General features: G+C 47.2%; 1 protein-coding gene and 1 long non-coding RNA gene across 9 annotated transcripts in view; one reads left to right on the top strand and one right to left on the bottom strand.

The window, feature by feature from the left end:
• The window catches only part of ADAMTS9 (ADAM metallopeptidase with thrombospondin type 1 motif 9), a 163,193-nt gene extending 148,514 nt beyond the window's left edge, over window positions 1–14,679 (bottom strand). For all 6 annotated transcript variants that reach the window (XM_044253222.1, XM_044253227.1, XM_044253228.1 and 3 more), the window contains exons 1-3: window positions 14,563–14,679; window positions 13,587–13,978; window positions 8,388–8,550 (exon numbers count right to left, since the gene is read on the bottom strand). In XM_044253222.1, the coding sequence (XP_044109157.1) occupies window positions 8,388–8,550; window positions 13,587–13,978; window positions 14,563–14,677 (670 nt within the window). In that variant the 5' untranslated portion in view covers window positions 14,678–14,679. The remainder of the gene's footprint in view (window positions 1–8,387; window positions 8,551–13,586; window positions 13,979–14,562) is intronic.
• Window positions 12,120–18,270, top strand: part of LOC122909289 — a 311,611-nt gene continuing 305,460 nt past the window's right edge. For all 3 annotated transcript variants that reach the window (XR_006385116.1, XR_006385115.1, XR_006385114.1), the window contains exon 1: window positions 12,120–12,365. This is a non-coding gene — a long non-coding RNA (uncharacterized LOC122909289). The remainder of the gene's footprint in view (window positions 12,366–18,270) is intronic.

The raw sequence follows: 18,270 nt of genomic DNA, 5'->3' as shown, positions 1-18,270 counted from the left end.
AGCAAGCATTTTACCAACATTTTCCCCTGGCTTGATGTTGCTCCTTCTCAAAGACTGAAGCAAAGTGATAGGAACAACCAGGACTGATGACAGGTGACCCTGGAAAGGCCCTGATTTGGGGCTCAAAGTAAAGCAGGGAGCCCTCATGGTGTCTCCGAATCCAGAAGCTTTACAGAAAGTGCTCCAGGGAGGAGGAAGGAAAGCTCGTCATATGTCAGAGAGTCCCAATTCCAGGCCCAAACCTAACTTGTCCCTTTACAATTCCCAGTTGCAAACTGACTCTCAGGGGCTTCAAAACACAGGTGAGTGAAATCCTTGAATAGTAGATAAAGCAGTCTTAGTAAATACTGTATACTGACACTCTTTCTATGGGTAGATTAAAAACAAAAACCAAGAAAACAAAGGAAGAAAGAGGTTTATCAAGGTACTCCAGATAAAAGGTCAAAAAACAACCTAACCACTCTTTTTTTGGGCTCAATGAAATAACTCTGATCCGTGGCTCATTCCCGGTGGCTTTGTTCTTGGTACCTGCTCTGGGTTTAGGCCTGACCACCCCCTCTTCCAGATGGCGGCAAAGGTGGCCTGACCTTACAACAATAACGATGAATCAACCAGTAAAAAAGAAGTGAAAGGGGGAAAAAAAGACCGTGGGGAGCAAACCTAAACTGGAAGGAAAACGGCAATTTAACAAGCACGACACTGGCCACCAAGTGAGAAGTTATTTAAGAGACAGAACAGCTGGGGCACCTGGATGGCTCAGTCAGTTAAGCGTCTGCCTTTGGCTCAGGTCATGATCCTGGGGTCCTGGGATTGAGCCCCATATCGGGCTCCCTGATCACCAGGGAGTCTGCTTCTCCCTCTCCCTCTGCCCATGCACACACTCTCTCTCTGTTCAATAAATACAATCTTTAAAAAAAAATTAGAGAGTGGGGCGCCTGGGTGGCTCAGGGGGTTAAAGCCTCTGTCTTCAGCTCAGGTCAGGATCCCAAGGTCTTGGGATCGAGCCCCGCATCGGCCTCCCTGCTCAGCGGGGACCCTGCTTCCCCCTCTCTCTCTGCCTGCCTCTGCCTACTTGTGATCTCTCTCTGTCAAATAAATAAATAAAATCTTTAAAAAAAATTAGAGAGAGAACAGCCAATTGCCACATGTAGATCACGTTTTGATCACAATCTAAACAAATGGACTTTACTGTTGCAGGGACAATCAGGAAAATTTTAACATACATACCGTGTGAGTTAGATGGAGCAATTACCGCTGATTTTGCTCAGCATGGTATATTTGCATTACAGTTACATAAGAAAATATCCTCATTTTTCAGAGATGTATATGGGAACATTTAGACAGGAAATGTCACAATACCTGCATTTACTTTCAAATACTCTGGCCAAAAGAAAAAAATAAAAAAGCAAACATGGAAAAGTCTTTGCTGCCATTTGTGTAGATGGTCTCTTTATGGGGGTTCATCTTACTGTTGCCTCTACGCATGTACGTGTGCTTAAAAACGGTCTTCATAACACGCATTTTTAAAGACATGATAAAAAAAAGTTAAGCACATAAATGAGCACAGATGAAAAAAGAAAAAAACAGCAGTTCCTGTATTAGAAATTTCTTTTCTACTCTCCTTTTTTCTGCTGTAGTATTTGCACTATGAATGCTGAGGTTTTAAAAAAAGGCATGTTTTTACATAAATGCCACAAAGAAGATAAAGCTGAGGAAACAGGCTCAAGAATTCAGGTATTCAAAACAGTAATCTCCTTGGAGTTGCCTATGTTGACTATTTATTAGATACAGTCAGTGAAGAACTTAAAAAAAAAGAGAAAAAAAAGGTATAAAGACTGATGAGGAACAAACAGGGGTGCGTGACAGGACGTGAAGCCAAAACAAGAAATCCTAAATGGTGGAGACTATCTTTAAAGATTCCAGTCAGCACTGGGTTTGAGGGCTGGCTGTTTCCCCAAGACACCACGGACATGTTCATTCACCTTTCCCAGTTGAGCTTTCTTGTTTGTAAATGGGAAACACTGGAGCCTCGTCCTCCCAAAAAGCTCTTGCACGAGTAAACAGAAGAACCCACCATGGGCTTCCACACGGCCCAGCACATGGCTCTTTCAATGCTGCCTGTTCTTCTGCTCACAGGCTGAACGGCTATGGGAAAAGGATGTGAAGACCCAGAAAGTGTGTGTGGGAAGGTGTAGGCAGGCTGGCTTCTCACAGAAGTAACTAATTAGCCAACAACCACTGACCTGCTTGGGCCCAGGCAGGACCATGAGGTCAGCTAAACCTTCTGGCACAGCCTGGAACCCTCCAGCCGCCCCAGAATAGTTTATTACCCACCCCCCTCCCCCCACAGGTCTGTCCTTCGCTCTGTCTCTCACTCCGTTTGGGCCCAACTATTGGCTGCTAATCTAATCAGCCAATCTATGCTAAATTATTAACGGGATCCCAGAGGTTAATGTGTAACAAGTATACTCTTCAACAGAGGCCTGGGGAGAGACGCCAGGCCTCAGCGAGTCATTAGAGTCTTGGTGGGAATTCTAGGCACCAGGCAGCCCTCCTCCAATCCAATCCAACTGTCCGCAGGCCGCCAGCCTACGAGAAATCCTCCGGGTGAGAACAATCCACAGCTGAAAGCAAACGAATCAACAAAGTCCAGAGCAAACAAACCCTCTGAGTAGACCAGGACAAAAAGGTTGTGGAAATTGGGATGTCATCGAGGTTTGTGTCCCTGGGCAAGCCAACTTGATGGACTTCTCTGCAGATGGCAAAATGTAGGTAGAGGTAAACATTAAAATATATAGTCCACAAAAAGCCCTTGGAAGAGTGCCTGCCTCCCAATGCGTGCTGAACAAATGAGACCTATTGTTGATAGCATCGAGGGCCTCCATTAAATCAATGAAAATTCAAGGGAGAAGGATTTTCTAGATGGCGGCTCACATTTGTGTTCTCCGTGGAGTCAGGCCACAGGGCAGCACACAGGAATCAGATCCCAGTTGAAGTGTCAGTCACACTTCCTACTATCTGTGTGACTTTGGATAAGTTGTTCAGCCTCTCTGAGCTGTAATTTTCTCAAATGTAAAATCAGGGTAATAATACGTACCCTAGAGCATTGTTGAACAGATTATAAATGATAATGTATGGAAAGTGTGCAGCCCAGTGACTCATGATACACAGAAGACCCAGCAAAGAATGTCTTTAACTATCATCTTGTATTTTCCAGACTCACGACAGTCACATCCTCGGGAGTCCAACCAAGGGATAATATACTCTCACAGACAGAGTCTCCAGGGCCTAATGCCTAATGGAGACTAACCATGGTAATCCCAGGGTCAGTGCATCATACACAAGGCAACTGAGCAGGGTTGAGATGAAGCCTCAGCTGTGCCCAACCCCACTGTCCCAAAGAAGCAGATACAAAGCAGGATTCTTATCTGTCTGGTTACAGTGACTGTCTCATTCCAAAAAAAATAAAAAATAAAAAATGCATGGGCTCATGGCTTGGCTGCTGGTCGCTGGTCACAACTGCCATGGGGCTACAAAGTCACTGTATTCCAGTAGCCCTACTTCTTTTTAACTGTATTTTCTGATTATAGAACAATTATAGAATTGTGGCAAAACTCTAAGAACATAAAATAAAAAGATAAATGTTGCCTATGTTCCTGTTGACCAGAAATCATCCCTTTTTAATATTTCCATACATACTGCTTCAAATTTTTTCTTTCAAGACACGTATACCACCACACAGCTATCATTTTTAAAAATGAGATCATACCATATACACTTGTTCATGACCTGCTTGTCTGCTTGAGGGACACATATATGTCAGTGTTGACATAAATTTGTATGTATGATCATTTTTGATGGCTGCATAGGAATCCACCCAACATAAATTACTGGGCTCTCCTCCTACTGAGGGACACTTGGGTCACTTCCAGCCTTTTGCTATGATAAATACCACCCTACTGAGTATTCTCACACAAATGTCTTCACACAACTGTCCAACTATTTCCTTAGGAGTGGCATTGACTCTTAAACGCTTTAAATAAAACAAAAAACCAGCAGCCCTTGTTGAGATGGGAGGGTGAGAAAAGCATTCTAGTAATGGAAAAACACTGCCTTTTCAGCCCAGACAAACAAAACAGCCTTCTGTTGGCCTTTCTCTCCCTCACCTAACAGGAAGCTCGTCTATCTCGCTGATAAGAACAACTAAATCCTCTTGTGCAAAATTCAGGGTCAAACAGAGAGTGTCTGTGAGACAGAACTTGGGGTTTCATCTGGAAATGCACTGTGAAGGACCAGCAGGAAGTGGCTTATAAAAGCAATAAACTTTCCTGAATGACTCCCCTACGCCTGGCACCTGGTCCCCCCCAGGACCTCAGCTCTGCTGAGGACCCAATCTGCAGGGGACAGAGGAGTAAGAAGGTCATGTGGGAGGTGAAGGGGGAGGGGGGAGGAGATGCCCCACCCCCCATCCCGAATCCTGAAGAACTTACAAACAGGATGAAAATCACAAATAAATGCAGATCCACCTAGCTGGCCCAAACGCACACACGCAGACACAAGAAACGATGGCAAAAGAAAGACGCAGCCACTGGGCCAAGAAAAACTTCCAAGAAATGAAATTTTTTAAAAATGCTACATTTAGGAACAGAAAAAATAAACACAGAGGAGGGGGCTCTGGGCCCCATAACTTGCTGGCAGGGTGACCTTATACAAGTCCCATAAGCCCTTTATGATCTGGTTACCAAGAAGCTCTAAGTTAAGCAGAGGAGACCCGAAGAGCTTTGGGTTTTGGCATTGAGTTTTCCTTTCACTTGCTGTGTTGTTTCAATTTCTATTTTCACGACTCTTCTTTTTAATCTCCCATTCAGTGATTGTCTACCATCTGCTAAACACTGTCCTGGGAGCTTTCATTATTTCATACTCATTTAGTCGTAACTACACCCTTGAAAGGCATGTGTTATTCTTACTTTATGCTCTAAATGCGCTTGAGGTCACATAGCTGACAGGAATAAAGAAGGTTCCTGGTTTTATCCTCACAGCACAGAGGAGTTCGGAAATACACCATGGTTGAATGCATATATGAACGAATAAATTAAATCACTGCCTCCTTTCTAAACCCACACAATTTTTATTACATAAGACTCCTTCTGTACCTGTCATTTGAATATGTTATCTCAGAATCTGCTTTTGAAAATGAGACATACATCAAGAGTCAGAAATGAGCAGGACTCCGTCAAAAGGCAAAAGTGCTAACAGCCACAGTGCCTGGTGTGGGGCAGGATCCTATTATCTAGCAACTAAGGATTATACCCAGCTCAGAAGTGGACTTGCCGGGCTGTGCTCCTAGGATAGGGCGATCTTAAACTCTGAAGGGCTGGTATTGAATATACAGCTGGTCACTCCTGGAAATAAGCAACCAAATGTCCCAGAATTATAGTTTGCTCATCTGTACAGAATAAGCCTGTTGGCCTAGAGCTAACGACTATAGTTTCCTCCAGAAAATCTTCTGTCAGCCCATAAGCCATAGAAAACGGTGACGAAGAATGCCAAGTCCACGGCAAGGCAAGTGATGGGTCATGGGTAGTGATTATTAGCAGAGAGGCTCACATTTAGTTGAACTTCTGGATTACATGGGGCACTCAGTAAACACACCAATTCTTGCTTCCTCTCACTAGCCTGAGATAGAGGGTGTGTGTGTGTGTGTGTGTGTGTGTTTAAAGAACCAGTGTTTTTATGAGGCTCCCAGGATGCTTCTAAAGTTTACCCTTGGCTACCAACCACTGCTCTAGGGGGAAATCCCTAAAGCTGACTGGATTAATATTCGTAGAGGATATTTTCTGCTCTGGCCAGAGGGACTTCTCCCTGCAGCACCTCCCCCCGTCCCCCCCACAACCACCACCTACTTGCTTTCCCTGTGCACAGGCTACCTGGTTTTGGATGCTTCCGTGACCTGCTGGTCTGTCCCTGTAATGGCTGCTGGTGAATTTTGCCATATCCCAAAGTTCTTTCCAACTGTTCTGAGCCTCCTGCATCTGTATTCAAAGAAGGGGTACAGAAGCAGCTGGAAGAGAGAAACCAGAGTGGCAGAGTCCAGCAGCGACCCTTGCAAGAGCTGATCAAGACCGCTGGGCTCCTGACCCAACCCATGGGGTGAAGGGCAGTCAGACTGGTCACGGGCAAGGACACACCCCCCCCCCCAAAAAAAAACTGAGAGCTGGCACGAGTGATTTTTGACGGTGGCACAGAAAGGCCCCAATGCCAAGACAGACGAACCCAAATAACTTTTTTTTGAAAAATTAAAGCATCTTCCGTTGTCCTCCAACTTCTCCTTTTCATAGTCCCTCTTCTTTGTGTTTTTAACAGGACTTGACAGTGGCTTGTCTTCTGGCCCAGAAAATCAAATGTTGATTGACTTAGGCAACTAATTTCTAACAAATGAACTTTAAGGGCTTTTTGAATGAGGGCACTAAGTAAGACTTCCCTCTCTCTCTCTCCCTGTCACACCCAACGCACGCACACAGACACATCACACCTGCACAGAGAAAATGGATCGTGGGATAAGACAAACGTGGGCTGTCATCATAGAGTAGCTGGGCGGTCTGGGGCAAGGTGCTTCCTCTCTGCTCCCCTGCTGGGTATGATGGGGTAAGAGCGGTACCAGCCCTCCAGGGTTGTCGTGAGGATTCGCTAAAGTCGTGTAGGTAAAGTGCTTTGCACATTGCCAGTATAGAGAAGGACCTGTTTGTTTGTTTGTTTGTTTTTTAAATGTTGGTTTGCTGCCACTTTAGGGCAGAAGACTACCACAAAGTGCTGTTGTTCGATAAATTGATCAACGAACAACTAGTTACTTGAGTATCTTCTGAATATACATTAATAAAATAGAAAGGGAGCAATCACGTTTCCTTTCTATCATATGCTATATATAGGTTAATCCACATACATAAAAGAAGCATTTGCTAATTCAGATTTGGGAAGTCAAGAAGGAAAGGACAGTGTTCTCACTAGCACAGGCCAAAAAAAATGGGATATACATCTCGCCATTACACTGCCTGGTAGCTGGCAGTCTTGGTGCCAGGCCAGCTGCTGGGACTGTGGTTTCTGAGTACACCGCTCCCTCAGCCCTCCCCCTGCCCAGCTCACCCCTTGGCTCGTTCATGAGTCTAACTGACATCGTATTTCAGTTATATTCCATTCAGCCCTGGGAGGAGGAACATGGCACTAGATGGGCTACAATGCTATACCCTATGGCCTGGCTATTCTGGGTTATAAGCAGCCCATGTTATCTTCTCTTATTTAGAAAGAATTCCAGGAGGGGATAGGACACCACAGTCTGTCAGAGGAAGGACCTAATACGGATGTAAGACAAAACAAGCGATCATTTGGGAAGCATTTTAGGAAACCCTCTGCTGGTTTGGAATTCGGGTCTTGTTTGGAGATGCCAGAAAGACCTTGAGAAGTTATTTAATTTGGAGAAGCAACTTCTAAAAATGAAGAATAAGGAAAAGGACAAAGTTTTAGAAATCCTTATTTTAGAATTAAAAAAGAGCATTCTAGCAAACATCTTAAAACAGGACCAAACTGAGGGACAATTTTTTAGGGACAAGCCGTCATCAAAAAGAAAGTAACCAGGCTTCAAGGACAGTGGAAAGTTGCCTCAAGGCCGTAGACTGAGAAACATACACAAACATAAGCTTTCTGAGGGGTCCAGAATGACACAGCCTTGACAATGGCCAGACGTGTTAGCACAAAGCCTCAAGGAATGTGGCCAGCAGGGAAGGAAAGCCAGGGGTAGGCACAGGCACATGTGACAGAACCTGACAGCGCAATCCACACTTCTATTCTGCTATTTCCTGAAGCCTAGAACAACAACTAAAACTGATAACCGATGTGGTTAGGAAAAACCCCAATGAACACAAAGAGATTCTGCTGAGTTCCGTTTATGAGACTATTTCACCTTTTTGTTAATCCTACCTGGTTACCAAAAAAAAAAAAAAATCCCAAAGGAACAGAAAACACCAAACACACAGGGAACATAAGCCATTGCTGACTGAAGATATGGTTGTGAGAGCCTGAAGAGATTATTGAAGCCGTATCCTAACAATTAGCAAATTCAACAAGACGCAGCTTTGCCCACCGTGAGCCTGGAGTGAGCCGAGCTCATATCGAGGCTTTGTTGGTTTGTAGCTGTGCAACCTGGGACAAGTTACTAAACCTCTCTGTAGCTTCCACATCTGTGCCACAGGAAATACCTACCTCGCTCGAAGACTGAGTAAATGACAATGTAAACGGTAGCAGTTTGCAGCTTGTGGAAGAGGTACGTGTTTGTAGTATTGTCACTGACCCATCTCACCGAGGTGGGGGGCTCTGTCAGAGCAGGAAGGAAATACCTGGGGTATCACACGCACGCCTTCCCGTTGAGGGCTCTCTGTGCAGGGTGCTGTGCCGATAGACGATATGTGGTTTGTTCTGTTCGTCTTCATCTTCTTGCTCGTCCATGGACAGTAGTGGTTCAATAAAATAATCCCCATCATGGGACCGGAAAGTGCCCAGCTGCCGATGAAGAGGGATGAGAGGTTGGTTTAACAGAACTCAACCACAAGGAGGGGGAAAAATGGAACATTGCCAAGGAGTGAGGGTGGCATTTCCCCCAAGCCCTTCCCCATGAGGGCTGCTGAACACTGAACTCTCTGCCCACCTGTTTGGGAAAGCAGTTTATTTGCACTCCCCAGGACAGTACCTTCTCCTTGAGCTGACTCTAGGTTATGGCACCTGCTATGCAAATCTGTCTCTAAGAAATCCTTGTCAGCGACCCAATTCTAGTCGTACTCACTTATATAGGCTGTTCCAAGAGAGTGTTTCTGGGTGTGAAGATAGCCTGGAAACGCAGGGACAAGTGTGAGCTCCAGAGGGAAAAGCTGATTCATGGAAGCCTTATCATTAATTCAAATCCAGAAAGCAGAGACCCACCGCAGGCACTCCAGGAGGTCCAGGAGGTCCCACCAGTGACACTGACAGGTGAGTCTCTGCACACCCTTCCCTTTCAATAGGGCGTGAAATGGTACAAGGCTTGCAATCCGACTGCCCTAGGTTCCAATCCCAATCTGGACACTGACCTGCCCACCTTGGGCAAGGTCCTTAACTGCTCTGAGCTTTGGCTTCCTTATTTGTCAACCGGGGACAAAAGGACTTCTTGTAAAGGCTTACGGTGCAGGCTAAATGAGATAATGCACAGAAAGCGCTTAGCAAGTTGACACTTTGTAAGGGATTAGAACACCTTAGCAGCTTTCTGTGTTGCTGTGTTAGCCTCTAACCACCAGGACAGAATGCGTTTAAGCACCCTGAAATGGGTAGCTCCTTCTCCCCTTCCCACACACCCACAAGATGGTAGACTATGCCTCAAGGTTGAGCCACCCAAACCGCATCTCCAAGAGCATTAAAAAGTTGTCCGTGCCTTGCAGGGGTAAGTCTTGAAAGGAAGAAATCAAGCTCTTCAATGGTGTTGTTAAAAAACAAACAAACAAAAAAACAAAACAAAAACAACAACAGAAAGAAAAAAAAAAACCCAGGACTCTTTTACCTTCCCCCTAGACACAATGAAAGTGACAGTCCTTGAATGGCAGGGGTAGTATTGGCAACACTTAGGACTTTGTTAGAAATTCACATAATCATGCTCCACCCTAAATCTGGTCTACTGAATCCCCATCTTTGGGGGTAGGGCCTGGGAGAAAAGCAATGAGCACTCCAAGGTATTCTGAGGCTCAATAAAGTTTGGGAAGCAAGAGGCCAAGACACTGGGGTTTCCAAACCTATCTAAATTTCAAAATTGCCTGGGGACTTGGGGAAAAAAAAAAAAGGGGGATTTGTGGCATTACCCCATACCTGCAGATCTGGAATTTCCGGGGGGGTGAGGTCTAGAACCTGTATTCTTACAAAAGCCTTCCGCGTGATTCATGAGCTGTCGGCTTACAGGGAGGACTGCTCTGGGCACCTCTCTCTGTTTTAAATATACAACTCGGGTGTTGTCAGGGCACAGAGCAGTAGCTTACACATGTGCAATCTACCAGAGAGACATAACCATTGGGAACGAACCTGGGAGCTCCTCTGGTGGTGATCTGGCACCTTTCATTACTAAAAGGGGAAACTAAGGCCCAGAGGGAGGAAGTGACTTGTCCTAAGTCCCTCTTCCGTGATCCAGAAGCAGCTGCTGAATGGTGCCAGTACTGAATCTAGAACCCAGGTATCCTGACGTTAGTCCAGTACCTTTTCTATAAAGAACTTCCAAAGTCTCTTTAGGATCACAGATCCAGTCTCTGGTTCCCGGTTAGGAACGTGGGTCAGAAAAACAGGGTGGGAACTTCAACTCTGCCAGTTACTAGTCAGGACACCTGGAGCAAGCCTCTGACTCTCTACGCCTCAGAGTCCTTCCTCATCTGTAAAATGGGTTGTTTTGAGGATTGGGATGGGGTGAGATAATGCACACAAAAAGTGCTTTGCATAGGAGTCCAATAAATGTTATCTGTATGATGCCAAATTAATTTTGTTGTCGAGTCACAGAAGACACCTTTGATGTTTGATGAATGTCTGCTCTAAGAGTCATCTTTTCCTGGTTACAGTGTCCATTTATCCCAATATAGTTACTAAATATAATACACAAGGCTCCAACATGGGAGATAAATGCGCTGATGCTGACCCTGCTGCCAAGGAAAGGGTTAGATCGTTGAGTACCAAGAACTATAATACAAGGGAGAGCATACGAAGCATTATAGGAAAGGTACAAGTGTCTGTGAAGGACAAGATGTCCTGGGGAAGAAGCTGTGTAAGCTACACTTTAAAAGAGGGGTAGGATTGGAGCCTGTGATACTGGGGGAGATGACCAAGTAAACCCAAAAGCCCAAAGGCAATAAGGTAGGACTGGGGTGGGAGGGAAATTCAGAGAAAGGAGCAAAAGCAGGTTGACTGATACACAGAATTGGTGGAGGGAAAGCCCAAGAGAAGAGAGTAGCATGCGGGTGTGTAAGGCGTGAGAGGGCACATCACAAATGGTCTGAATCATCTGAGGAGGGAATTAGTAGTTGTTCAGTTGTTCTTTGAGCAGTGGGGAGCCACTAGGTAAGGTGAGTGAACGGGGGAGTAATATAATCTTGCACCAGGCTCTTAATCTGTTAGCAGTTTTTAATTTGTTAGGGGTGTGTGGCAGGGACCAGAGAGGAAAGCGTGAAGGAGGAGAAGCCAGATGGAAATACTTCTTAGAAAACAACGCTAAATGAGAGAGGAGCAGAGAAGTAAAAAGGTCTAGAATTTGGGCTGGGCTTGTTCAGACCCGGTGAGATACACATCTAAGATCGAATTCGGGGGGAAAATGATAACTGGTGGGGTGTGTGCGTGTGTGTGCGTGTGTGTGTGTGTGTGTGTGTTGTGTAGATTGGCACTTTTAGATTCACTCTAAAGAGTGAGAGATTTCCTGGGTGGGCTACTAGAAACTTCATGATATTACTGCTATAGAAATGATAGTGGGAAGTCCTGGGAAGAAAGACCAATTCCAGAAGGAAGACAAAGGGATGAGCTTGATGAGATTGGAGCTCGATTAATCGCTGAAGACAGAAACACACAGCGCACTTATCTTTAAGATGTTATTCTGGACCTTTCTCTACCAGAAAAGGCAGATAAGAAATTTAATGCAATATGAAGGTTGTTTTCACGGTCTATACAATCATTCTTAAGTCCCGGGCCCTAAGCCCCCCAAGAGAGTTGCCACTTGCATACCCACGGGCGAGTTACCACCTAAAATTGCCAAATGAAATCAAGGTCCTGCCAGCCAAGTATTTATACAACTGCCAGGGCCATTCAGCGGGCTGTGGAGGCGGGGAGGGAGGAGGAGTAAAGGTTGTTTACAAACTTTACGTACAATCCCTGCCCCATCCGTAAAGTTCTCGAAGTGGGGTTTACAATCTTAGTTTCTAGGGGTGCTCTGGTGACCTGGGTTCCAATGCCTGACCTAAGCCCACCCGGGCCATAACCTTTTGAAGAATGGCAAGATTCCTGCGCTTTGGCCCTAGGTCTTGGGGCAGCGATGACTCACTACAGCACCCCCTTACCCCCCCGTGCGTCAAACTGCCGTCTCCGCCCACCCCAAACAAGCTCAACCTCGAGACGCAGCTCCCGGCGCTTTGCTGGGGGCTGGAGGGGCTCATCCCCATGCCTGTATCCCAGCAGGCTAAAACCTTCCCCATCCCAGTCTTCAAGGTTGCCTGGCTCCCCACCAGACTCTTCCCACCCTTCCATAGGACGGTGGAGATGGATGCGACATCTAGACCGGGACGCTGAATCTACCAACAGCGCACAGAAGGGGCAACCGAGTGCACCAGGTAAGTATCCGTGCTCCCTCTTAGAGAAGGTGACAGGGAATGTGGGTCCTCAGGGGAAGAGTAAACGCATCACTCGGGCGCAGTGCACACAGCGCGTTGCGCTGGGAGAACCTGACCCGGGAAAGTTTCTGCGTCACACGCGCGTGGTAGCAACGCACATCGTTTGGGAAAGTCAAGGACCGCTTTCCCTCTGGCCAGAACTTTACAGCAGGTCTTCAAATGTTTGGGGGGGGCGGATAAAAAGCTGTTGCCCTGTGGGGCCAACTGGAGAGCAAATGGGGAGGGGTAGATCAGGAGAGGGTCGAGGTATCCGCTCGGAAAACCTGCTACGTGCGTATTTTGCAGTGTAGGGAGGTGGCCAGCCTGCGCCTACTAGCCCTCCCTCTCCAGGGAAACATGCGTTGTAAGCTCTGTCTTTCGATTCTCTGGAACCCCATATGCTGGCAAAAAACCCAGAAGTACCGAAGTCTCATACGGGTAGATTCTCCAGGCTCTCCCCCACTATTTCTGTTTCTTGGGGCCACCCCGCCAGCAGGGTGCAGAATCGGACTGCGCCACACCCCCACTCCTAGTTTCTATCCAAATTCAAAGCGTCGGAGGCAGGCTCCGCCCTCTTCCCCGCCCCCAGAGCCCTCGGCCCACCCTTCCGTTCCGGGACGGACCTGTTCCCTGTCAATCCTGTTTGGCCTCAGGGTTCCTGGCGCGTGAAAAAAGGCCCAGAGAAATCGCCGGGACTCTAGATTACGCACCGCCCTCCACAACACGGAGAAGGAACTCCCCATACCCGAGGCTGGGGATCCTCAGCCCACACCCCTGACTCAAGACGCTCCAATAAGGAGTTGGGTCCTCCCTACGCTCAGCTGCTCCGCTCCTGGGCAGCAGGGTTTGCTGCAAGAAAGGACAACTCTCGGAATTTGGAAACCGACTTCCAAGCCGCCTACTAGCGTTGGGCAAAGCGCTGGGGAGCCTGAATTCGGACTCTAGAAAGCTCCAAAACATTCCGAACCCCCTAGGGGCGGCTGCGTGTGCCTCTCCCCAGTGTAAGCACACGAACTGGGCTTGTCACCCAAACCTCAGGATGCATACGAGCTGCTAGCGGATATTTAAAGCCAAAGTAGAAACTCGGCACAGTGAGGGTCTTAGGCTAGAAAGCAATTAATTACGCCTTCCAGAAAGGGGTGAAGAGGAGGGAAAGGAGGGGGGTGGCGCGCACCAACTCACCATTCCTGAGCAGAGGTTGATGACCGCCGTGTGCTCGGACTTGGTATTGACATGGCCTTTGTAAAAGCAATGCTTGAGCTCCGTTTCCTCCTCGGAATAAAACTTTGTCTCATTCTCCCCGGGCGTCCCAAAGAGGGTGACAGTGAACGTTGGAGCGATAAATCCAGCATGGGCAGTGAGATTAAATAGAAATTGCTGGCCGAAGGCAGAGAGGCGGTAGTGCTCCTGGGAAGAGGTAGAGGAGGAAGCGAAGCCAGGCCAGGGGTCGGAGGCAGCCTTAATGCTCCGTCGCCTTCTTTTGAAGTGCACGTTCGTGGAAAAGGGTTCTCCGAGAGCGTTCACTCGGATGGGAGACGCGATTTCGTATTCTCTCAGGGTCTCTAATAATTTCACTGCAGGGAAGAGCAGAGACACATGAACCAATAATTCCATTTTCTGCAAACCAGTTCCCCCCAAGTTTTAATTTAAAATGAAAAGGGCTTTGTTCTGGGTTATTTTCCAACAGTTATTTTGCCCATTTGAGTCAATGCCTTCACCCTCAGCCAATGCACAGATATTTACTGAGCACCTACTATGTGCCAGGAACGGCCAAGAACTAGGCTGGACTCGGAGGAAACACCATTCGGAAGCAATGAACAAAGTAAAAAATACGTAAGATAATTTCAGATTCTGACAAATACCCTGCCACTATCTGCTACCCCCAGTTACTAAGTAACTATAGTTTGCGGCACGGAGGTGGAAAAGGGGAAAGATCAAACTACAAGCGAAGAGGGCTGGAGGAGACTAAGTTTGTTCTACAGCGGCTCTCTCTAGAAATTGGCTGGAAATGACCTAAAAAGGGGAGAGGTTGTAGAGCCGTAGATAATTCTTTCTAGGAAAAGGAGAGGCCTCCACTGCGGGGTGCCTGCTGTCGGACGCAGAGGCTGGGGAGGTGGCGATTGGGGCGGAGGGGTCGCGGTGGCCGGAGCCTCATTACCTTGCCTCGGGTGCAGCCTGTCCTTGCGCACGGCGGCCGCGGCGTCTGGGCTCCCCATCTCGGCCAGGTCCCGCACCAGGAACGTTAGCAGTGTGGCCCAGGATACAAACTGCATGGTGCTCCCCACCCCTCCCCCGTGGCTCCCACCCCCCTCCCTCCTGCCCGGCTTGGCTGCGGCGGCGACGCGAGGCAGCGGCCGCGGTGAGCGCGCGGAGCCTGGCGCCCGCCGCCAACTTTTGACTTTAGGAGTCGCTGAGGTCTCGTCGCGAGGGTCCCGTCTGCGCTCGGCTGAGCAACGCCGCCGCCTGCCGAGAGCTGAGCCGCTCGGGCCGCAGGAGGAGCCGGAGGAGGAGGAGGAGGACTGGGGCTCGGCTGCTCGGCCGCATAATGTCCAGGGAGCCGGCAGGAGAAGGCGCGGAACGTGCGCTCCGAGACGCGCCGGGCGCCCTGTGCTGCCCGGGATAGCGGAGCGGCTTCTTGAATGGGGGGCTGTGGGGGCGGAGGCGGGGGGGGGCCGCGGGTCCTCCGCCGCTCAAATACCCCGGGTGCCCGCCTCTGGGAGGAGAGGGGAGGAGAAAGCGAAGCGAGTGGGGACCGCCCCCTTCGAGACGGAGTCCCCTCCTCGGTTGCCCGTGCGAGTCTCGCAGCCGGCCGCGGGCTGCAGGAGGCGGAGGTCAGAGGCGCCCGGTGCTCGGGGGCCAGCCGCTCGCGCTCCCCGCCACCTCGTGCAGATCGGCTTTTCTGAGACTCCCTGCGCTGGGGAGGGAGAGTAGAGAAAGTTCTCTCCCTTTCCCAGAGCTTCCAGTTTCTGTCTCTTGACCCCTCTCCTCTCTCCTCCCTCTGCTCTTTCGCGCTTCCTCGCCCTCGCCTCTGTGCGCCGCGCTCTGTGCCGGTTCTTCCACTGTGCTGTCGCCTCCCCTCCCATTGTGTCCTTGTTTCCCCTATTTCTCTTGTCCCTTTTCTCCTTCCTCCCTTCTGTCGTCTTGTCTTGATAACAGCTCTCTCCCTCTTCTCTTTCCCCCTTTACGAATTTCTGTCCCTGTCTCTCCCCTTCATTTCGTTTCTTACAAGTGAAAGTGGCCCAGTGCCGGACCGTCTTCTCCTTCCTACAGTTTCCCAGTAGGAACGAGATGGGGCATCTGAGCTCCACTTTCGATCTGATTGTCCTAAATCAAGAGTTTTCGAGATGGGGTTCTTAATCTGGAAGTTCGGGATGCATTTCAGATCAGTTTTTTTCAAAGTTTCACAAAGCTGTCAAGCTGTTCCCCCCCCCCCCCGTCCCCATCCGGAGAGAGTCCAGAGCATTTTGTAGGTCCCCGGCCCAAAAAAGGTTAAGAATGGCTCTTGGCAGTGAGAGGGGGCGGGGACTTTGGTGCCCAGACAGGGTTTAGAGATATGGGGTAGAGGGGAGTGAGGGCGGAGTGCGAGGGGACCGTCGCGGACTCGAGCGTCGGCGGGGAGAGCGGAGAGGTGCTGGGGGCGGGGAAGCACCAGTCGGGGGAGGGATTTCTCAATCACGTCTTCCTTTCAGCCCGAGAGATGCTTGGAGTAGTTCAAAGCCGACACTTCAGGCTACTCCTACCTCCGCCTTAGGATGCAAGTTTGGAGCCCAGACAAGCCGGAGCAGAGAGGGAGTGTGTGAGCCAGTGTGTGAGTGAAAGGAAAGCATGGAGTGAGAGCAGAGAGGGGAGGCGGGGGGGAGGGAGGGAGGGAGAGAGAGAGAGAGAGAGAATGGTTTAATCCTGGGTCGTTCAAAAGTACTTTCCCCTTTACCAGCCCTCAAGAAGAACCTAGGGTGTGCTAATTTCACTAATTTCAAGAGAAAGGAAAGTGTCCCAGAACTGGAGTTTTCTGTTACTAAGTGGGCTGGCCCTCTGTACTGGAAATATCAAGCACTCCCAACACCAAGGACCATATAGCAATATGCCAGAAGTGGTCTCTACTCTTGAAATATTAATGCTTATATTTCTCTTGGTAGAGGGAAAAATGACTTGGTAATTCCTAAGAAAGTTAACCCAAGTGGACCACTGGTGCCACTGTCTAACTGTATTACTGGAATTTTTAATGAGTATAAACAGTATAAAGATGGGAAAACAGAAACAGAAACTGTAAAGTGCAAAGATTTTTAAAGGGTGACATTTAGATCTTTTTCTTAAACTTTCAAAATAATTTTCTAAAACATATGTCTTCTAAAACACAATCTTTTTCATTATGTAAATAAAATTCCTCATAATCACAGTATCTGAGCATTGCAAACTTAGCAAGGAATGGAAAAAATATCACAAAATCAAACTATTAGTTGATTCCGATGGAAAATATTCTAGAACTTTTACTATAAAATTACTAAAAAATACAGTACTTTTATGGATAAACTGAAAAGAACAGAGTAGAGAGGCCACGAATAAACCCATGTATATAGTCAACTGACTTATGGCACAGAACCAAGAATGTACAGTGGAGAAAGGACAACCTGTTCAAAAAATATTGGGAAACTGGACAATCACATCCAAAAGAATGAAACCAGATCCTTATTTTACACCATCCACAAAAATCAGCTCAAAATGGATTCAAGACTTGAGTGTTAAGACCTACAATCATAAAACTCCTAGAAGAAATAGGGGTAAGCTCCTTGATGTTGGTCTTGGTGATAATGTTTTGGAATGTGATACCAAAAGCAAAGACAACAAAAGCAAAAATAAGCAAGTGGGACTACATTAAACTAAAAAGCTTCTGCAAGCAAAGGATACCATCAATAATGTGAAGAGGCAACCTATGTAATGGGAGAAAATATTTACAAATCATACTGGATAAGGGTTTACTATCCAAAATATATAAAGAGCTCAAACAACTCAATAGCAAAAAAAAAAAAAAAAAAAAAAAAAAAAGCAATTAAAAAATTATCAGAGGATCTGAAAAGACTTTTTCCAAAGAAGATATACAGATGACCAGCAGGTAGATGAAAAGATGCTCAACATCACTAAGCATCAGGGAAATGCAAATCAAAACCGCAATGAGCTATCAGCTCACACCTGTTAAAGTAGCCATTACTAAAAAGACAAGAAATAAAAAGTTTGGTGAGGATATGGAAAAAATGGAACCTTTATACGCTGTTGGTGGGAATGTAAGTTGGTGCAGCCAGAAACACAGCAGGATTCCTTTAGAAATTAAAAATGGAGTTACCATGGAATTGAGCAATTCCATTTCTGGGTATTTATCTGAAGGTCACAAAAACACTAATCTGAAAAGTTAGCTCTATCCCCATTCTCACTGCAGTATTACTATCAATAGCCAAGATGTGGAAGCAACCTAAGTGTCCATTAATGGAGGAATGGACAAAGGAACGGTGGTTCATATAATGGAATATTATTCCAGCCGTTAAAAAAGAAGGGATGCTTGTGGCAATGTGAATGGACCTTGAGGGCATTTTGTGAAGTGAGGTAAGTCAGGCAGAGAAAGACAAATGCTGTTTAATTTCACATATGGAGTCTTAAAAAAAAAAACCCTCAAAAAACCCTAAATTCATAGATACAGAGAATGGATTGGTGGTTGCCTGAGGTGTGGGCAGGAGGTGGACAAAATGGGGAAGGTGGTCAAAAGGTAAAAAGCTCCTGTTATAAGATAATTAAGTCTTGGGATGTAATATAGCACAGTAACTATAGTTAAAAACATTGTTTTGTATGTTTGAAAGTTGCTGAGAGTAGATCTTTA

Source organism: Neovison vison, chromosome 6, assembly GCF_020171115.1.
Source record: "Neovison vison isolate M4711 chromosome 6, ASM_NN_V1, whole genome shotgun sequence".
In the NCBI taxonomy this organism is placed as follows: domain Eukaryota; kingdom Metazoa; phylum Chordata; class Mammalia; order Carnivora; family Mustelidae; genus Neogale; species Neogale vison.
The sequence above is the reverse complement of the archived record's forward strand: the minus strand, read 5'-3'. Positions and strand labels throughout refer to the sequence as shown.